We start from the raw sequence: 22,126 nt of genomic DNA on the forward strand, positions 1-22,126 counted from the left end.
TTCTCATCTTGCCATCATTTTCAGTTAGTCCAAAATACCATTGCACGTTCTTTAACAGGTATTAGACGGCATGATCACATCAGTCCAGTTTAGCAAATTTAAACTTGCTCGCTGTCCGTTTTTGTTTTGATTTTAAGATCATTTTATTTACCTTGAATAGTATGACGCCCAGCTATTTAAACAAACTCTCCAACAAATATAACCCGAAAGGGGCAATGATATACTTTATATTCCTACTTCAGAGTCTAAACAGTCTTTTAAATGCCATCTTGTAACTTTTTACCATGGCTTTTAATCTGAGTTCAGTTTGAGAACCATTAGGTTTTTGGTTCATGTTGTCACACTATATTGTATTTGCTTCTTCTCATGGCTTATTTTACTGTATTTATTCTTCTGTGGTTTTCTCTTGTTCATTAATTAATTACTTTGACCCCCTTCCCCCCACTCCATTCTTTTCTCTCTTTTGTTTTTCCACTCCTCTGCTGTCGTCTCCTGATTTCATCATGGCCTTCACCCAAGTTGAAAATAAATAAATAAATAAAATGAAAAGATTAACAAGTAGAGCCCACAGAGAGTCTACAGTGCTCCTCTTGGCATACCATGACTGTGCTTGCTAAAATTGCCAGACGAGTAGCAAACCATCCCTGACCCACAATAGACACTCTACTCTCTTCTGGCTGAGGACCAGAGCCTCCGATTTAGAGGTGCTGACCCTTTTTGACCCCAGAGTACAGAGTCAAACATGCAAACTCCACACAGATGTCCCAACATGCTGCCTCATACTTCCTGACACAACTGGGGAAGTACAGTCTTCCACAGGAGCTGCTGATCCAGTTCTACACTGCAGTCATTGAGTCTGTCCTGTGCTCCTCCATCCCAGTCTGGTATGGTGCAGCCACTAAACAGGACAGGAGAAGACTGCAGTGGACTGTACCGGCAGCAGAAAAGATCATTGGCGCCCCCCTGCCCTCCATCCAGGACCTGCACCTCTCAGCAACCAGGAAACGGGCAGGGAAAATCATCACAGATCCCTCACACCCTGGACACAGACTCTTTGACCTGCTGCCCTCTGGCAAACGGTACAGAAGCCTGCAGACCAGGACCACCCGACACAGGAACAGTTTCTTTCCCCTCGCCATCTCCTTCCTAAACAGTTGAACTGTCACACTGCTAGACTGCAACTACACCTTGTGTACATTCTGTGGTACTCATTTCATTTCTGTAATCCTGTATTTTATGTATATAAGCTTTAGATTGGTTATTTGTAGTTGGCATATACGCCTTTGTGTATGTACGTGTGCATACATATATATATATATATATATATATATATATATATATGCACACGTACATATGTGTGTATTGTGTCATTTACATATTGTTGTGATTTACATTGTTGTGCTTGAGAGTCACCATCTACTGGAACTAAATGCCTTGTATGTGTTTGTGCATATACATGGTCACTAAACGCGATTCTGATCAGATTTCATGTCTGTGATCTTCTGACCTCTGTATGATCTCTTATGCACCCCATACATATTCCTGCTTAGGCTGCTTTAGTATTATAATCTTTGAAGATTCCCCACGATCCTTTAAAGACCAGCTGGTCCCCATCTCTCTGGGAAGCTGGGCAAATTTGGAGTGAGAAACATCATTTCACAGTTTTAAGATTTCTTAAAATCACCATTTTCCTTGATCTGACCTACACTGGGGTCAGTTCAAGGAAGATATGGGTAACATTTGACGTGGAAGAAGTTCAATGTACAAAAAAATTCTAGCAATTGTAAAACGTTATACTGTTGTAAAACAGTTTTTGGGTCCACATTCAGAACTAGATTTCTCTGAAAAGATTTGGACCTTCACAATCCTTAGGGAAACAGGAGAATTGGAGTTCGGCTCAGTTTGGGGCAGACATCACAAACAAGGATCAACTCTGTCATTTATCGTTATACTCAGACTTGAAGAGATAGATACACAGCGGTGTCCTTTATCAAGGCTTTATTTATGTTTTTTTCTCATTAAAAGCGGTACAGAAAAAGAAAAACACTGGCTTTTTGTCTGTGACATACAAAATATGTACAAACAGTAATAAAAAGGAAGGACATGGAACTAATGACAGAATGAAGCAGCACATTGAAAAGTATGACTCCACTCTGTCTGATACTGACAGTGCAGAAAAACAGAACATAACACCGGGGCTGTAAGAGACAGAACAGGTCAACTACTAACTGGAAGTTTGATGGTTCAACATATATGCATATCCTTGTGCAAGATACGAACGCCTAGTGCATTCATCTGAGTATAAATGTGTATGAGTGTTGGATAGAAAGCCCTTCATGATTGTATGAATGAATGTGAATGGGTGAATATGTCAAGTAATAAGAAGTGCTTTGACTGCTCAAGAAGAGTAAAAAAGCAGTATATAAGAAGTGTATATGAGTGATTCACTGATTCATGTCACTAGGATTTACAGTAATGACATCAGAATGTCACTCGGACTGGAGAAACGAACAAATCGAACTACCAGAAGGCAACATTGCAGACAATGAGAACAGTACCTGGGAATCCCACACAAATGGGAATCATGAAGAGGCCGGTGGGAATGCTGCAACTACCAAATACCTGCAGAGTAAGGCACGTCCTGAGGAGTTAGCTGAATGGGAAGACCAAGATCAACATCTACACCCTGCCGATTGTCAGGTACACTGCTGGGATAATAAGCAGGCTAAAGGAGGTGATGCCTCTGACATCAAGGCAAGGAGGTTCCTACCATGCATGGAGGGTTTCACCCCAAGTCTGCACCCTGAAACTGTACGGTAAGTGGAAGGAGGCCAAGGACTAGTGAGTGTCAGAACCACTATCCACGATGAAACAGCAAAGATTCATGAGTAGTACAACTGATGTATGAAACCTGAGAAAGGGATAGGCCCTGCATGGCAGGGGAAGAAGTGGCTGATATCAAGAAATCCTACCAGTGGCTGGACCAAGCTGGACTGAAGGACAGCACAGAGGCACTAATCATGGCTTTAAGCACATGGTCTTTAAAGGCCGCATCTACAATACCAGGCAAGACCCCAGATGGAGGCGGTGCAACACTTTCTCTGTCTCCATCTCTCACATATAAATGGTCTGACTGTCATGTAGCGCTTTTCTACTCTCCCAGCACATTCAAAGTGCTTTAAATACCATCATCATTTCTCACGTACACTATATTGCCAAAAGTCAAATTCAACAGGCAGCAGCTGTAACCTGAAAATGCTTAAAAAGGTTTTCACTTTTTTTTCTCCTCTGACTAGAAACAGGATGTCTGACCAGGTCCTTTGGTTCAGAAGACCCTGCATCGTTACACAATAAACACTTTCCCCCACAACACTGCTGTTTTTGGATTTTCAGTTTTATTTGCATAGATAAGAGAAGATTGAAAAGAAGAGCTGAGTGGTTTAGAGACATTATACCAATGTGTTCAAAAACAGACTAGAGACTCCGGTCCCGGATATGAATGTTTTTTGTGTGTGTCAGACTCAGGACTGTCTGGTCAGCCTCCAGGTGATGAAGCTTCCTATAGACATGCCAGCGAGGAAGATTATGATAAGGCCGTAGCTGTGAGAGCTCATTGACGACACCCTCTGGATGGATGCAGCTGCTAACTCTGAGAAGCTGTTGATCTGTGGACATACACATACATAGTCACTGCTTCCATTTGTGCAACATCAGTCACTAACGGTTTACTGTTCAAGATCTATGTGTAACTTACAAACATACTGAAAAGTAAAATGCATAAATACAACTCCTCAAAATAAAATACTGTATATATGACCACAAAAAATGAGACTGAAAAATTTCCTTTAGATCAGACATGTCAAGGTGCCCAGGCCGAATATATCTGTATCCAACCTGTGACTGAAATTCATATGTGAATTATTAATGTATGAACTACACAGAGAGAGCATGCCACAGCCACACCACTCATACAAGTCCCATAATGCAGTGCAGCAGCCGCTATGCAGATGGGGATTGTGACATCATCAATGCTATGCATTATGGGAATGTTTTTTGTCCAACTTAATAATGGAATACAGGCAGAGGCTGCGTTTGGGCTTTAAACTGTGAACATTAGTAACTGATAACAATGGTGACATAACCATACTTATGGCTGAGTATAACTGGTTTTATGGACCTGACTCAGACTTGTGCTTTTCAGTTTGGAAGCAGCAACAAGGAGCTGGTGAAGCAGCTGGAAAAGGGAAAAACAACATGTCAGACAAGATCTTTGTGATCTTTGATCTTTTTCTGAAATATTATTTATCAGTTCTCAGTGTCATACAAAACACTCAATTACTTTGTGTCTCAGTGTGACCGATATGTCCACAAAGTTTTCAAGGTGCCATTGAGAGTCTTTAAAGGTACCTATTAATAAATAAATGTAAAAAATTTACACAATCTGTAATGCGACTATCACTGAAACCAACCAGCTGATCTTCACCACAGCAGTTGTGATTACTGAAGCGTCCGACGTGTGCTCTCATTGGCTGGGGAACAATACGAGAACAGCAGCCCCACCCAGGCTGGAGATCAGTAGAGAGAGCAATACTGGAGGAGCATAGGGGAGAAGGATGCAACCCATAACTCCAGGATCCAGTACCCAACAGACTGAAATCTTTGCCCATTCTTCTTTGCAAAACAGCTCCAGCTCAGTCAGGTTAGATGGGCAGCGTTTGTGAACAGCAGTTTTCAGATCTTGCCACAGATTCTGGATTGGATTCAGATCTGGACTTTGACTGGGCCGTTCTAACACATGGATATGTTTTGTTTTAAACCACTCCATTGTTGCCCTGGCTTTATGTTTAGGGTGGTTGTCCTGCTGGAAGGGGAACCTCCGCCCCAGTCTCAAGTCTTTTGCAGACTCCAAGAGGTTTTCTTCCAAGATTGCCCTGTATTTGGCTCCATCCATCTTCCCATCAACTCTGACCAGCTTCCCCTGTCCCTGCTGAAGAGAAGCCCCCCCCAGAGCATGATGCTGCCACCACCATATCTGACAGTGGGGATGGTGTGTTCAGAGTGATGTGCAGCGTTTTGCATTTTGGCCAAAAAGTTCCATGTTTGGTCTCATCTGACCAGAGCAGCTTCTTCCACATGTTTGCTGTGTCCCCACATGGCTTGTGGCAAACTGCAAACGGGACTTCTTATGGTTTTCTGTTAACAATGGCTTTCTTCTTGCCACTCTTCCATGAAGGCCAACTTTGTGCAGTGCACCACTAATAGTTGTCCTGTGGACAGATTCCCCCACCTGAGCTGTAGATCTCTGCAGCTCGTCCAGAGTCACCATGGGCCTCTTGGCTACATTTCTGATCAGCGCCCTCCTTGTTCGGCCTGTGAGTTTAGGTGGACGGCCTTGTCTTGGTAGGTTTACAGTTGTGCCGTACTCCTTCCATTTCTGAATGATGGCTTGAACAGTGCTCCGTGGGATGTTCAAGGCTTGGGAAATCTTTTTGTAGCCTAAGCCTGCTTTAAATTTCTCAATAACTTTATCCCTGACCTGTCTGGTGTGTTCTTTGGACTTCATGGTGTCGTTGCTCCCAATATTCTCTTAGACAACCTCTGAGGCCGTCACAGAGCAGCTGTATTTGTACTGACATTAGATTACACACAGGTGCACTCTGTTTAGTCATTAGCACTCATCAGGCAACGTCTATGTGCAACTGACTGCACTCAGACCAAAGGGGGCTGAATAATTACGCACACCCCACTTTGCAGTTATTTATTTGTAAAAAATGTTTGGAATCATGTCTGATTTTCATTCCACTTCTCACGTGTGCACCACTTTGTGTTGGTCTTTCACGTGGAATTCCAATAAAAGTGATGTTTGTGGCTGTAATGTGACAAAATGTGGGAAAGTTCAAGGGGGCAAAATACTTTTGCAAGCCACTGTAAATACACACAAACATAAGCTGGCAACTCCAAATTTTCATGCTGGCATCAACGGGGTCTCTCAATGCAACAACCCATTGTATAGAAACAAATAAGAAACAAAAATGAATATGCAGTACTTTATCTACACCTGTGTATAATCTCAAACATGGGGTCTCAGGGAAAAAGACAGTGAAGATCTATTGGTGTATAACGTACCCAACCTCCGTGTTCCTGAATCCAGCCCAGCAGATTGTTTTTGAAAAAGTTCACTGCCCAGGTAAGGACCTCTCTGACCGACTGAGGGAGGTGAGCCTCGACCATCTGATGGATGAACACACAGGTGAAGTTATGGTACTGCAGCCGTCTCCCAAAAGAAGGTAAGAAACATGGGTGAGAGTGGTGTGTCACACTGGATACGTGGCACTATAGACACACTGTTCATTTGGAACATTTTATAGCTCTTTTTCTGAAATTATCAGTTCTCAGTATCATACAACACACTCTTTCACTGATTTTGTGTCTCACTGAGACCTATATCTCCACACATTTGGGATATTTTGCAGGCAATAGTTGTGGTACTTATGTCCACTAAGCAATTTAAGCTAAATCATTCACAGGTGCATGAGGTCAACTTTAATTCTGAGAAATTCACGTCGGCAGTAATGACACCCGGTTACGCCAATCGGAGGTCACTAAAATCAATATTGAATCGGTGTGCAACTTTGCCAAAACAATGTCGGACTCGGTAGTTTTCTCTGGTCCCCTCCCCAATCAGACCAGGAGTGACATGTTTAGCCGCATGTTCTCCTTAAATTGCTGGCTGTCTGAGTGGTGTCCCAGAAACGATGTGGGCTTCATAGATAATTGGCAAACCTTCTGGAGGAAACCTGGTCTTGTTAGGAGAGACTGCATCCATCCCACTTTGGATGGAGCAGCTCTCATTTCTAGAAATATGGACAAATTTATTAAACCCCCCAAAATATGACTATCCAGAGTTGGGACCAGGAAGCAGAGTTGCAGTCTTACACGCCTCTCTGCAGCTTCTCTCCTCCTGCTACCCCCCCAAAAACCCATCTCCATAGAGACTGTGTCAGCTCGCAAACAGACAAAAAACACAAGAAGTTTAAATATTTATTGACTATTTATTGGGAATTTTAAAATCAGTTGGTAGCCTTATTTCAGATCCTGCACAGCTGCTCCTCGTCAAGGAATGTGGTGGTTGTCTGTCAGGAGAGAAGAATGGTGATTGAGATTGTGATTAAGGTTTACCAGTAAGGAAAACTAATGCAAGTGTGTGTGAAATCTAGGGATAAAAGTGGTGCAAATAAGTGTAAGATAATGATTACTCACCTTTCTTGCCTGTGTCCTCTTCAAGGTGTTTGGGCAAATGTTTCCCCGGGGGTCCAGACACCATTTAAAGGTTCCGGGAGAGACCATTGGTAAAGAGAGTGTGGTGAATCTTGTTGTGCTTGGGTTTCTGGGTTTTTATAATATTGGGTTTGGTGTAACATTAAAGTGTGAAATATTTATTAATATGTAAATGTGAAAATGTATTTATTTATTCTAATTAATATATTGTATACTGTGGTGGAAGGTTGGGATTTAAGAATTTACCTGAGAGTGGAATAATGGTTAAGTCCGTGACAGCTGAACATATGTAAGGCTGCCAGTTGTCGTTAGAGGATGGATTTTTGTGCTGTGAAGAAGCTCGACAAATTAATTGTTGTAAGGAGAGCTGTATAGGAAATAAATGGGTTTTTTGTTCCACTACGCTTGCCTTGGTCCATCTCACTGTGTTTCCAGCTGCTAAGAGCCGCCCTGTTACAGTTAGAAATATCCTGTCTCAGAGTGACGCTGAAAAACTAGTTCATGCATTTATTACTTCCAGGCTGGACGACTGTAATTCATTATTATCAGGAAGTCCTAAAAACTCCCTGAAAAGCCTTCAGCTAATCCAAAATGCTGCAGCAAGAGTCCTGACAGGGACTAGAAAGAGAGAGCAGATTTCTCCTGTTTTGGCTTCCCAATAGCACGGTGGCACGGTGGTTAGCACTGTTGCCTCACAGCAAGAAGGTCCTGAGTTCAATTCCACCATCAGGCTGGGGTCTTTCTGTGTGGAGTTTGCATGTTCTCCCCGTGTTTGCGTGGGTTCTCTCCGGGTACTCCGGCTTCCTCCCACCGTCCAAAGACATGCAGCTTGTGGGGATAGGTTAATTGGATAATCCAAATTGTCACTAGGTGTGAATGTGCGAGTGAGTGTGAATGGTTGTCCGTCCTTGTGTGTTAGCCCTGCAACAGACTGGCGACCTGTCCAGGGTGTACCCTGCCTCTCGCCCTATGACAGCTGGGATAGGCTCCAGCGCCCCCCGTGACCCTGAAAAGGATAAGCGGAAGCGAATGGATGGATGGATGGCTTCCCTTCATTGGCTTCCTGTTAAATCCAGAATTGAATTCAAAGTCCTGCTCCTCACATACAAGGTCTTAAATAATCAGGCCCCATCTTATCTTAATGACCTTGTAGTACCATATCACCCTATTAGAGCACTTCGCTCTCGCTCTGCAGGCCTACTTGTTGTTCCTAGAGTATTTAAAAGTAGAATGGGAGGCAGAGCCTTCAGTTTTCAGGCCCCTCTTCTGTGGAACCAGCTTCCAGTTTGGATTCAGGAGACAGACACTATCTCTACTTTTAAGATGGTAGAGATACTTCCAGCCCTACTTTTTAGGGCTGGACCAGGTGACCCTGAATCCTCCCTTAGTTATGCTGCAATAGACGTAGGCTGCCGGGGGATTCCCATGATGCATTGAGTTTTTCCTTTCCAGTCACCTTTCTCACTCACTATGTGTTAACAGACCTCTCTGCACTGAATCATACCTGTTATTAACCTCTGTCTCTCTTCCACAGCATGTCTTTATCCTGTCTTCCTTCTCTCACCCCAACCAATCACAGCAGATGGCCCCGCCCCTCCCTGAGCCTGGTTCTGCTGGAGGTTTCTTCCTGTTAAAAGGGAGTTTTTCCTTCCCACTGTCGCCAGAGTGCTGCTCATAGGGGGTCATATGATTGTTGGGCTTTTCTCTGTATCTATGAAGCGCCTTGAGGCGACTTTTGTTGTGATTTGGCGCTATATAAATAAAATTGAATTGAATAGAAATGAGTTTCTTGTCATGTTGGAAGTTTTAAATAACTCTCTGGGTTCTCTTTGCTCGCCCTCCTCTCTCCTCCTTTGTGACTATGCAATTTAATTATAGTTACCGCCAATTTAAGAGCAGGTACGCTAACATAAACATTACTATACAGATATTAACATAAACAAAGAATCAATGTGACGCACTAACTGTAAAGCTTACGTCTCACCTCCAGGGGGCAGTGCTTTGGATATTCTGCATTTAACTTTATTTTCTGCGAAATGCTTTCACATTTTTTTAAATCTCAGTTTCCATTTTCTTCTGTCCTCCTGTTTTGCTGTTCGCGATGATGATCTGATATCCTCGTGCTGGCGTTGTTCCCACATCATCATAATAAATGTTGTTCCAGGTTCAACATTGCAAGTGACCAGTCACATTGTTATGACGTCATACTTCTGCAAGCCAAGCGATTCATTCATTTATGAAATTTGAATTTTGCCAGGACAACATGTATAATGCTTGCCGTTTGTTTTTTAAGACTTTTTTTCCGAAGTCGCAAAAGTATGACGTCACAACAATGCGATTGGTCACTTGCAATGTTGAACCTGGAACAACATTTATTAAGATGATGTGGGAACAACGCCAGCACGAGGACATCAGATCGTGCCTTCTTCTTGGTGCAGTCTTGGCAGACAATATAAGCGCTACTCCCCCAATAGCTTCCTGTAGTGTACTGCAGTTACAAAAATACATTTACGTGGTATTAGTCTAGTGTTGACAATAAAATTCACATTTTTGTAGTCGACATCATCGATTATGATCATTGCAGACCTACTGTAGACTACTATACTGTTTTGCTCCTCTGGCACACAAACTGAAATCAGCTGACTGTAGAACTCATAAGCAGAATTGATAGGCAAGCTGAATAACAATTCAAAGGACCTGAACTACCAGGAACCGCTTCTGTAGAAAACTGGTTCTCAGTTCCCATCCCTACTAATGATGCTAAAATAACAATGAAATCACTAAAACAATAACGACTGCTTTAGATTCTCAGACGTCCTGGAAACTGAAACCAACTCACCTTGACAGCAAGCCTGCCGGCTACATAGATGAGCACAGCGATTCTCTCCCAGGTGATGCCGTCCTCAAACACTTTGTCTGCCACTTGTCTGAAGTTCTCTGACTTGGAGCCAGAGCCAGAAGCCACACCATCTATCACACTGCAACAGAACAGCCACAATGTAAGCAACCTGTTTTTGAAAACACGTAGAGCCCTTAAAATTGCATTCTGACTGACAGACGTTTCTAGTTTATGACAGAGACATGAAACACTTGTCTGCACACCACAACTTCCATCAGCAGGACGTCTACTTATCTCTACTTAATCAAACTGTGCGCTGTAAATGCTTATTGAGCCAACATTAATCTCTTGCATTCATCCAATAATCTACAGTATTTTTGTACTAAAGCAGTCTCCTAACATGAGATCTGAGGATGAAAAGCTCACTCTTGAAACTCTTGGTCATGCTGCACTCTGTCACCGACGATACGTATCATTTTGCTCAGCTGCTTGACCAGCTTCTCCTCCTGCTCAGTCTTCCCCTCCACAGCCAGTGGAGTGAGAGGCGGGACATCCTCTGAGGGCACATCCTTCAGCTCTTCCTCTATGACTCTGTTAGAGAACACACAATTAGGTACCCGTGACCCTAACTCTGAGCTTAACATGGCTTCTTACACTAATATTAGCTAAACAGTGTTCCCACTCAGAATCATTAAGGTTTTTGACACTTTACATTACACATTTACTGTGGAAAGAAACGGTTAAAGTGCATTTTGTAAGGACAACGCTGGCAAGCACAACAAAACAAAAACACGTGACATCCCTTTCCTATTGGTGGAAAAATGTACCATGTTAACCAATCAAAAAATAATATGGCAACTTGTGACATTTGATTGTTTAGGAAGAGGAGAAAGTTTATAAGTGATGGTGGCGAGGGAGAGCAAGCGAGCGATATCCATAGCAAGTTTTGAGACGAGAGAGATTTGTGGTGTTTAGAGTGTAGTTAGTGGGTTGTGCTGTCTTGTGTAGTTAGTGTGTACTGTAGTTATTGTTTTGTGTGTAAAAACGATGAGGGCACTGCTGAATGTCACAGCTGCTGCCAAAAAGTCACCAAAGGCAGACGGTGATGTAAACGCTGTCTGCAGGTGGAACACAGGTTAGGGCTGCTCAATTAATCGAATTTTAATCTCGATTACGATCTGGGCTTTCAACGATCATTAAAAATGACTGAGCCGATTATTAGCCCCCCCCTCGTGCTTTACTCTTGTGCAGCTCCGTGTGGCAAATCGAGCGCACCTCTCTGCATTTCGAACACGCGTCACAACAATTAAGAGGACCCGAGGGAAGCTCGGAAAGCTGAGCAGAAGTTATTTGGAGAGGAGAGTGACTGCCGTTGGTTGAAAAGAGGTAAAAAAACTTCAGTGGTGTGGAAACATTATGGGTTCAGTCAGACGTGGATCAAGTAGACACAGTGTGTAAACTTTGCTACAGTGTAGCTGCACCACAGAGCAACACTGCAAAGTTCACTAAACATATGTTTACATTTTTCATTTATTTTTATATTGCAAACATTTGCACTGTTATCAGTATTTGCACTATTTTATATTATTTTTTAAAGTCATTATTCAACACATTGTTATTGTTAAATAAATATCGTCAAATAATCGAGATCTCAATTTCAGTGAAAATAATCGTGATTATCATTTTTGCCATAATCGAGCCGCCCTAACACAGGGGGAGTGTTTTTCAGGCCTGCTGGTTTTAGGCCTGTGATATGGAAACTAGGAACACTCCTCTGACCCATGCCTCCCCCAGTCCACTAAATATCAAATCCCCCCACCACGATGTCCATAATCTGCCTTACTAGAAATACTGAGATCAATTTCAGTAAAGGTTACATTTGTATCCTCTAAGCAGAATGCCAAAGACTGCGTGGTCAAATGTTTGTTCACGTCAGACGTATTTCCCCTCTTTGTTGTCTTCAGTGTTAGCGTCATTACTAAAAAAACATTATTACACATCTTACAGAGAACTTAAAAGGAATGCAGTAAGTTACACCCATGAGAAAGAAATTCATTATACTACTTGTTACATTGTTTTCATGTTACTCTGAAGCACACCGTCTCATAATTAAAGATTAACAATATAAACGTGCAGGCCCGTAGGTTTATATCAGCAGCACAAATCACTCTCCTAATGAGGACACATGTGATCTTTCTCTTAGTATTTAGGTATGAACACAAAGCAACAACACAAATCAGCTGATGTGATTAGCTGTGGTATAATGGCATGTGGTAACCTGTGATGCTGTGAACTGTTTGGATGTGCTTGGGAAAAGAGATTATCTTATTGGACAAAATACAGTGATTGCATCGCTAACTGCACAGCTACTGTACGGCATCTCATCTCCATCAGAAATGAGCGCTACCACCGTGTCATCAGCATATTTGACTTCGTATCAAGTACTTTTTTAGTACCTGGTTCCCGGGTGAGCAGGTACTAAAAAAGTCATCACTCAATGTGTCTCGTTCACCAAAATCAAAACCGCCATTTTTGAAACCTGGAAACGAGAGAAATGGCTGAAAAACAACACCGTGATCCCCGAGTCTGATGAACGCCACAGACCAAGCAGCAGATATATTCTTGCCTTGAAATCCACCTTTGTTGTAGCGCCTGTGTCGCATGTTATTTACGTATTGCTATGACGACAGCCACGCACATTACAGTGCTCTTCTGTAATGGAAAACCAGTTGATCTGAGTAGATCAGCGGGCCCCAACATTTTTTGCTCCACAGACGGTTTAATCTTCACGGACCGGCCTTTAAGGCGTGGCAGATGAATACAACAAAATAAAATGATCCGAGACAAAAACTGTGGTACTTTGTAAATATAATAATAAACTAATTCACTGTGTAATTGTGTACATTTTTTAGCAGCTTCCTCCTGAAGTGCGCCAACAACACTGAGAGTAACGTCCTCCTCACTGCCCCTTAATGCTCTCTGGTCGCTATGGTAACGCGTACATATTTCTTTCAAAATAAGACGCACAACTACAACACGGGAAAGACCCAGGGGAACCGAGTTAACAATAAAACCCCTGAAAACCATAAATTTCACACCCGAGCCTCAACTCTCGCGGCCCGGCACCAAGCAACTCATGGAGTAGTACCGGTCCGTGCCCCGGGGGTTGGGGACCGCTGGAGTAGCTACTAAAAGGGGATATTGATCGAGGAGCAGGTAACAAGGGGAGTCTGAAGGCAGTTTGATGGTAAGGATGTCTGGGATTATGATGTTCAATGCTGAGCTGTAGTCCACAAAGAGCATCCTGACGTAGCTCTTCCTGTTCTGCAGATGGCTCAGTGCTCTGTGAAGGTTGCTAGTGATGGCATTCGCCGCGGATCTGTCCCACTAGTAGGACACATGTTGGTGAAATTTGAAGAGTACAGATTTCACACATGCCTTATTAAAGTCCCCAGCAGCAATATGGATGCCCTCACAAGGTAGCTAGAAAAGGGCCTACACTGAATGGACATGGGCTCTAAGTCTTGTGAGCACTGACCTTTTATAATTGAAGGTTTACTTTAAGGTTTTGCATAATCAGTGTTCATTACTAATGCTGTACTGCCCTCTACAGGATTAACATCAATTAATTTTTACTTAAATATTCAGCTGGGATAAGTGATGGTGGAAAGACTGTTACTGTAGTTACAGGAACGACAAAGCAGGTAAATATTAGAAAATAACATGTACTTAATTTTGTATATGCTATTAGACAGATTTACTAAGTGAGGAAAATTACTGTGAAGTCACAATCACGGGGTGATCTACTGACAGCGCGCTAATTTATATACAAAGATGCAGCCAGTTGTCAGTAAGAACCAACATTCTGAGAGCGCACCGATTATATATAAACCAATATAGGTGTGAAAGTGTTTCATGAAACAGCGAGGCAATTCAGATTAAAGCCAGGAGGATGAATGAAAATCATGCGTTTGATATAAGAAACAGCCCTGGAGCAAAGGCTTTTTAGGATTAGGACTCAGATGCAGGAAAACAGCATAGGATCAACGTTCCCAAATGTATCTAATGCAGGAAAATGTCCAAACACCGGGGAGGTTGCAGTTGGCATGTCAGCCTCATCAACATAAATTCGTTGTGTAGTCAAACCCTGGTGTTAGTTCACACAAAGAGTGTTTTTAAAGCTATTTCAAAGGATGTTCTAAACAATAAATAACTGATTCCAGGAAAGTATATATGTCAGGATGGAATATGAAGTGCTGTACAATTACTACAAATGATCCCAAAAGTTTGATTCTGTTCATCTGGACGTAGCGAATGAAGAATGGCCCGGGAAACCTGCAGACTGAAGAAGTCACCTGGATGAGCGACGAAACATTTGTCCCACTGAAAACGTCCAGATGAACAGAATCAACCTTTTGGGATTTACGTACCTGGATGATTGAGCGTGCATCAACACATACTAAAAATTAGATTACATGTTAAGAGATTTGACATCTATACTTAGCCTGTAGAAAAAGGCCAATAATTCTATGACACACAGTTCTTTTTATGACTGGTGCAGTTTACGGTGAAAAGATCATTGCAGTTCCTGTAAGATGAAAATGAAACTTAATTCAGATAAGGACTTGAACAGGGTTGGGTTAAAACGTATTATTAAGTGTTATAATTAATACAATATCTGCACATGAGCTACCACAGGAATAAATATGTTTAAAAATGTCTAATGACTGAATAATTCTATCAAGAGTTTTAATGATGAAAGACATAATCTTACTGCTTTCCTTAGTTACTAAGAAAAGCAGTGTAACCCAAAAGTCGTAATCACTTTTACTGTGCTCCAACAACTTAAGGAACCAAAAAACATTTATTGTAAAACATCACTGAGCACTTTGTGGTAGGTGGTTAAAGAGCAAAGCGACTGGGAAAGAGCAACGATGAAAGCATAGAATGGAACTCACTCTTTGATCAGGGCTTCCCCGATTCTCTCATCTGTGGAAGAGTAAAAACAAAACAGGTCCGTGTTCTCCGTAGTTACACTGCAGGCGCAGTAAAAAGCAACAATGACACAAGAAGTCATCTGCCGGTAAGGCGAGCTTACCTGACATGCCGTTCACCGCGCACGCCATGGTTTGAAGAGAAGTTTAATGAATGCGAAACTTCCTGAACAAACTCTGCCGCTTCTTCCTCTGAAGTTACATGAACCTTTGTCTGATTAATTAAACTAAGCAAAACACAACAACAACAAAACACCTAAACAAAAACAATTTACCACCAGCACGCGTCAGCTGGAGTTTCGTCGAAGTTAGAAAAGCCGACAACTGTAACAAACCCACAGCCCAATCCCGATCAGTCAACGTCATCAGTCGCCGCCCGAGTACGCTCAGAATCCCCGGATGTGTCGTTATTTTTGTGCCACTATTCTGAGCGCACGTAAAAAAAAAAAAAAAGTTTGCAGGTGCAACTGTTGCATTTTCAGGAGAAATTTATTTTGAGCGAAGAAAAGCTAAAAAAAAAAAAGCTCAAAAGAAAAGATCGAAAGAAAAGCATTCCTGCGTGCAAAAACTGTATTTCACTGTTTGCTATTATCCACACGCACACAGCAGCCCCTCTCTCCTCAGTTTTTGCACTTGCGCTTCCTCGCGATGTGTCGCTCGCGCTCTCAACATTTCTGCCCGTGCGCGCTCAGCTCTTTCTGTACACCGTTATATTTGTGCCACAGAGCCAGCCAATCACAGACTTGGATGCAAAAATATCTGATTGGTTGTTTTGGTCTCCAATCAGCTCCAAGATGGCAGCTGTCGAGCTAGCGCTTGAAGAGAGAGTCTCCCTTCTCTATTTACTGTGGAGAGCAGAGCAGCGGCGTAAAGGACATCCTTGCCGTACCTGGGTCCATCAGGTCCTCCAGAGGCGTGAGCAGTTTGGTGAGTTTCACCACTTGCTCCAGGAGCTGCGCCTGGATGACGGACGATTCCAGCGCTATCACCGTCATTCACTCGGCCAGTTTGAGGACCTGCTGTCCCGCGTCGGTCCCAGAATCGCCCGCCTAGACACCAATTACAGGCGCTCAATCCCACCTGCAGAGCGCCTGTCCGTCTGCCTGAGGTTAGTAAAAGTATTTAATACGGTAGTCCTTTATTGATACCTGTGCTAATATATGCTAAACCATCCATTTATACACTGCTAACATGGATGTGCTATGCTAACAGTGAATGCTGTCGGTGTTTACTGAAAGCAAACTGTGGTACGGAGACGACTATTTATAATATTTCTAGTGATACTCAGAAGGTCTCATCAAGCCCCGATTTAATTCGATTTATGCTGTTATCAGTGTTTGAATGATAGCATGGCTGTGGTGTCACATCAATGTATGCGCTCGGTGTTTGCTGATATCAAACTGTAGCATTAGGACCACTGAGTTAACCTTTGTAGTGATACTCACTCCTTTTTATTTAGAACTGGTTTGATTCTGGGATAGTTGAATATTTGTATATAATCCCTGCAGCTGTCAGACTCTATAGCAGGGGTCACCAGCCTTTATTAAAACAGAGTTAGATAAACTGAACAGTTTGGTTCATCTTTAGTTACATGGTTCTATCTTGATAAGCTGTCTTATCACAGATTAATTTTTCAAAAATATTAATGATTTAAGCAAGGAAAGGGCTACATGTCAACATACAACTCTTTATTTCTATTAATGTCTTACTTCATTCCTACCTGATTGACATGTTTAGGAATTATGAGTGATTGGCTCACTGTAGTTGTGAAAGTTGCTACCAATCAAATTATGATATGTTAAAGTTAAAACAAAACACAACTGCTTTAGATATGATCTAATATACATTTTGTAATTATCCTTATAATTACAAAATGTTTTATGTAAGATTTAAGTTTTGTGATTTAAATCTGACATCACAAAAGTATTTTGGAATTTGAATAATGTATTTTGTAACTGCAGTACACATAATACTGATTTTGAACAATTTTGTCCAGGTTCCTTGTCACCGCGGACTCCTTCAGCACCAAGCATTCAGTTACAGAGTCGGTGTGTCCACGGTGAGCCAGATCACCCCCCAGGCAGCGACGGCCACCTGGGACTGTCTAGTGGACGACTTCATGGCTGTGCCTTCACCTGGAGACTGGCGGTCCATCACAGAGGGATTCCAGGAGCGCTGGAACTTTCCTCTGTGCTGTGCAGCTCTGGATGGGAAGCACGTCCAGACAAAGGCACCCCATATATCATATAGGAGACACACACATTGATATACACTAAATATTTATTTCATTTCTTTTTTGTGGTGCCCAAATTTATGGACCTGCTTGATTTTGTTTAAACAATTATTGCACACTTTCTGTAAATCCAGTAAACTTCTTTTCACTTCTCAAATATCACTGTGTGTGTCTCCTGTATGATATTTAACTGACATTTTTTATTGTAACAACCAAGGATTTATACAGGAAAATGATGTCTATTAACAAGGTTGCCCAAACTTTTGCATCCCACTGTATTAGTATATTTTGTCATTAGTATAATATGAAATAAATTCTACATGTGTCAAGTCGTGTGCCAACATTTGCTGTGTAGTAGAACTGAGACATTAGTCATTATAAAAATTTATTTGAGACTTTTAATATTATTTCAAACAGAAAAACATTAAACATAAATATATAAAATATAAGTATTTACAGAGAGACAGGAATAAAAAGGACCAGCTGCTCTCCAGAGCAGGAACAAGGCTGAGGAGGAAATGCTCCATTGGAGACTGGTGTGGCCTCTTCAGGGACTTCAGGATGGCCAGCTCCAGCGCCGATGGACCGTCCTGGGACCCGTCCCTCATCTGCCTCGGAGCCGTCCTCCCCTGTGGGCCTGTAAAAAAGCACAAAACACAAAGAAATGGGAAGGCTGCTACTAGATTTTAATTTCAACATTGAAAAAAAACAAACAAAACAAAAACAGGATATAATCAGATTGGTTGTAGATATTTAAGGTGATCACAAGGCAATCCCACCGACTAAAAAGGTATCAGTGCTTGCTGTACATACCTGTGGGTGCAGCAGCAGGAGCTCAGGGACTGGGGAGCCAGGAGAAGCAACAGGGGATGCTCTGCTTCAGAATCAGTTGGTTCTATCAATACAGTATTAAATGTTAACAGGTTGAATATAATAATCATAGAGTAGACAGTGGACCCTCATTTATTGCAGCAGGGGTTCTCAGAATAACTAGCCCCTGGCCACGCACTTTATACACTGTTTTCTCCACACACATGAACATTGGTCACAGTTCTCACAATTGATTCTCAAAGTACAAACCTTTGTAGATTGCAAAACGTAAAAGTATTATTATGCCGCGGTTTGTCTTCATCTGCCCGCCACTTTCGTGCGCCTTTTCCCCTCGCGGTGCAGGTGTCTATTTCCGAATGAGGGTCATAGTTATGGGTGTTTTTGTGCTGTTTTTTCTATTGGACGTGATAGTTATCAAAACCAAACATGATAAATTTGGCAAGCGCAGGAGACACGACACGAAGGAGATTTGTCAATCAGGCTGCAGAATGCAATGCTGTACTGTGCAAAAAAAAGAATAGAAAAAGAAAATCAGCGAAAAAGCGAAGCAGTGACGGATGAACAGCGGGACCACTGTGTGCTGTTTATTAATAAACAAAATATATTCCTAAATGACAACATGCATAAAAGCAGAATGGTATTTGTACGTCAGTGGGAAAATAGTGGTGGCTTGCTAGCTTTTGTGCGGCTTCCCCGGGTCAGTGAAAACTTTAGAGAAAACTTAAGAAAAATGAATGAACTTATCAGGTTGCCCGATCTCTTCACATATCTTCCTCCAAGCTCGGTCCTTTATATTCCTGTCTCGGTACAGAAAGCAGCTGGTGTCGTAGAGCTCCGGGTTGTTTGCTACCGCATTGATTAGCCTTCCTTCCATTGAAGTATGAAAGGCTTTGGCTGGATCTGCCCCTTTGACCTAGGTAACAGCCACGTCACCAAGCTCCTGATTGGTTGTCGCGGCGCGATTTGACGCTGGAGTTCAGATTTTTCCAACTCGAGCGGTAGACGCGAAACGCGCGTATGCACAAAATGCAACACAAAAACTCACACGCGTTCTTTTTTTTTCGCGAGTCAAACGCGTGAAACGCGCTACACTGACGCGCGTTTCACGCGTTTTGGCGACGCAAATCTGCTTCCGAATTTTCGCGGGAGCCGCAATCGCGGGTCATCGCGCCTTTCCATTAACTTTACATGTAAACCTGACGCTCTGGCCGCCTCTATCGCGTTCGGTGTGAACACACCGTAACCGTGTGTTCACACCGAACGCGATGGGCGCGTGAAAAAATCCCCAAACGCCCCTAACTTGACGCCTGCACATTCGCAACCTCTACGCGTGTCCAAGAAAAATCCCTCGCGCCCCAAAATATCATATTTTAACGCGCGTGAACTGGAAATGTGTCAGCTGCCGTTAAACCCCGAAGAAGAAGAAAAAGAAGCAGCAGCTGTGTCCCAGAATTCATAGCGCGGCCCAGCGCAGTTTCCAACAATGGCGGCAGCTAGTTAGGTTTAATGTTACTCTTATTATTCTTTCTGGGTCACAAAATAAACGTTTAACATATTTTCAGGCGAGAATGTAGCTGTGTAAACCTCAAATATCTGCTCAGTTTATCAGGACACCACATATTTTCAAAAGCGCTCCGACGTTTTCGGAGATGTCTGTTACCCACTAGCTCGATAGCTAGCTGGGGGCTAGGTCACTAGCGCAGTGAGAACACTGGACTCCCCGCAAATCGTTTTCAAACCCACCGCCGTCTTTCGCTACTCAGGTTAAATATATATGAGTCACTTAGATAACTTAAAATGTTATTGTTTGGCTTTTTTTTTAGTATTTTATTTCCTGAGTAAATCAGTTTGTCTGAGATTAAAGTTATAGTTTTTACACAGCTGAATAAACGTCAAGCAGACAGCTGATTATGAGAAGTGTGAGATGCTCCAGAATTTACTCCGGTGTCCTGTTATATTTTAGATAGCAAGGAGTTTATTAAACTTCACCCAAACAATCTGCAAATTTCATTAAAATTTAATAAACTATCATCTTGTCTTTATTTTTAGTTAGCAGAGACCTGAAACACTTAAAGCTGTAAGCTAATGATAGTTATATAAGAGCAGATGCTGCTGGTGCAATAAGCTGTAGTTTTACGTCCAATGGATGATGATCTGATTAGTCGACTAATCGCAAAAATAATCGGTGACTAGTCGACTATCAAAATAATCGTTTGTGGCAGCCCTACTGTCTAGTGGACGACTTCATGGCTGTGCCTTCACCTGGAGACTGGCGGTCCATCACAGAGGGATTCCAGGAGCGCTGGAACTTCCCTCTGTGCTGTGCAGCACATATATCATATAGGAGACACACACATTGATATACACTAAATATTTATTTCATTTCTTTTTTGTGGTGTCCAAATTTATGCACCTGCTTGATTTTGTTTAAACAATTATTGAACACTTTTTGTAAATCCAGTAAACTTCTTTTCACTTCTCAAATATCACTGTGTGTGTCTCCTGTATGATATATTTAACTGACATTTTTTATTGTAACAACCAACGATTTATACAGGAAAATGATGTCTATTAACAAGGTTGCCCAAACTTTTGCATCCCACTGTATCAGTATATTTTGTCATTAGTATAATATGAAATAAATTCTTTGCTGTGTAGTAGAACTGAGACATTAGTCATTATAAAAATTTATTTGAAATAATATTAGAATTCTCAAACAGAAAAACATTAAACATAAAATATAAGTATTTACAGAGAGACAGGAATAAAAAGGACCAGCTGCTCTCCAGAGCAGGAACAAGGCTGAGGAGGAAATGCACAATTGGAGACTGGTGTGGACTCTTCAGGGACACCAGGATGGCCAGCTCCAGCGCCGATGGACCGTCCTGGGACCCGTCCCTCATCTGCCTCGGAGCCGTCCTCCCCTGTGGGCCTGTAAAACAGCACAAAACACAAAGAAATGAGAAGGCTGCTACTAGATTTTAATTTCAACATTGAAAAAAAAAAAACACAAACAGGATATAATCAGGGGTTCTCAGAATAACTAGCCCCTGGCCACGTACTTTATACACTTTTTTCCACACACACACACACACATGAACATTGGTCACAGTTCTCACAATTGATTCTCAAAGTGCAAACCTTTGTAGATTGCAAAACGTAAAAGTATTATTATGCCGCGGTTTGTCTTCATCTGCCCGCCACTTTCGTGCGCCTTTTCCCCTCGCGGTGCAGGTGTCTATTTCCGAATGAGGCTCATAGTTATGGGTGTTTTTGTGCTGTTTTTTCTATTGGACGTGATGGTTATCAAAACCAAACATGATAAATTTGGCAAGCGCAGGAGACACGACACGGAGGAGATTTGTCAATCAGGCTGCAGAATGCAATGCTGTACTGTGCAGAAAAAAGAAAAAGGAAATCAAAAAAAAAGAGGCAGTGACGGATGAACAGCGGGACCACTGTGTGCTGTTTATTAATAAACAATAAAATATATTCTTAAATGACAACATGCCTAAAAGCAGAACGGTATTTGTACATCAGTGGGAAAATAGCGGTGGCTTGCTAGCTTTTGTGCGGCTTCCCCGGGTCAGTGAAAACTTTAGAGAAAACTTAAGAAAATGAATGAACTTACCAGGTTGCCCGATCTCTTTACATATCTTCCTCCAAGCTCGTCCTTTATATTCCTGTCTCGGTCCAGAAAGCAGCTGGTGTCACGGCTCCGGGTTGTTTGCTACGGCATTGATTAGTCTTCCTTCTATTGAAGAATAAAGGGCTTTGGCTGGATCTGCCCCTTTGAACTAGGTAACAGCCACGTCACCAGGCTCCTGATTGGTTGTCGCGGCGCGATTTGACGCTGGAGTTCAGATTTTTCCAACTCGAGCGGGGGACGCGAAACGCGTGTATGCACAAAATGCAACACATAAACTCACGCGCGTGGTTTTTTTCGCGAGT

General features: G+C 42.3%; 1 protein-coding gene across 4 annotated transcripts; it reads right to left on the reverse strand.

Annotated features, from left to right (window-relative positions):
• Positions 1-1,981: 1,981 nt before the first annotated feature.
• On the reverse strand, positions 1,982-15,594 carry LOC120736295 (apoptosis regulator BAX-like). Of its 4 annotated transcripts, none has more exons than XM_040036297.1 (6): positions 15,387-15,588; positions 15,216-15,303; positions 10,544-10,708; positions 10,118-10,256; positions 6,127-6,231; positions 1,982-3,665 (listed from the first exon to the last, which is right to left on the reverse strand). In XM_040036297.1, exons 1-6 carry the CDS (start codon positions 15,475-15,477, stop codon positions 3,522-3,524), a joined length of 732 nt encoding a protein of 243 aa, XP_039892231.1. In that variant the 5' UTR covers positions 15,478-15,588; the 3' UTR covers positions 1,982-3,521. The 4 variants fall into 4 exon arrangements, with proteins under 4 accessions (XP_039892231.1, XP_039892233.1, XP_039892229.1 ...); XM_040036299.1 differs by lacking the exons at positions 1,982-3,665; positions 6,127-6,231 and adding exons at positions 8,966-9,766; positions 15,076-15,106 and having other exon boundaries at positions 15,387-15,503; XM_040036295.1 differs by lacking the exons at positions 1,982-3,665; positions 6,127-6,231 and adding an exon at positions 8,966-9,766 and having other exon boundaries at positions 15,387-15,594.
• Positions 15,595-22,126: the final 6,532 nt, after the last annotated feature.

This window comes from Simochromis diagramma, unplaced genomic scaffold (assembly GCF_900408965.1).
Source record: "Simochromis diagramma unplaced genomic scaffold, fSimDia1.1 OVJJ01000497.1, whole genome shotgun sequence".
Lineage (NCBI taxonomy): Eukaryota > Metazoa > Chordata > Actinopteri > Cichliformes > Cichlidae > Simochromis > Simochromis diagramma.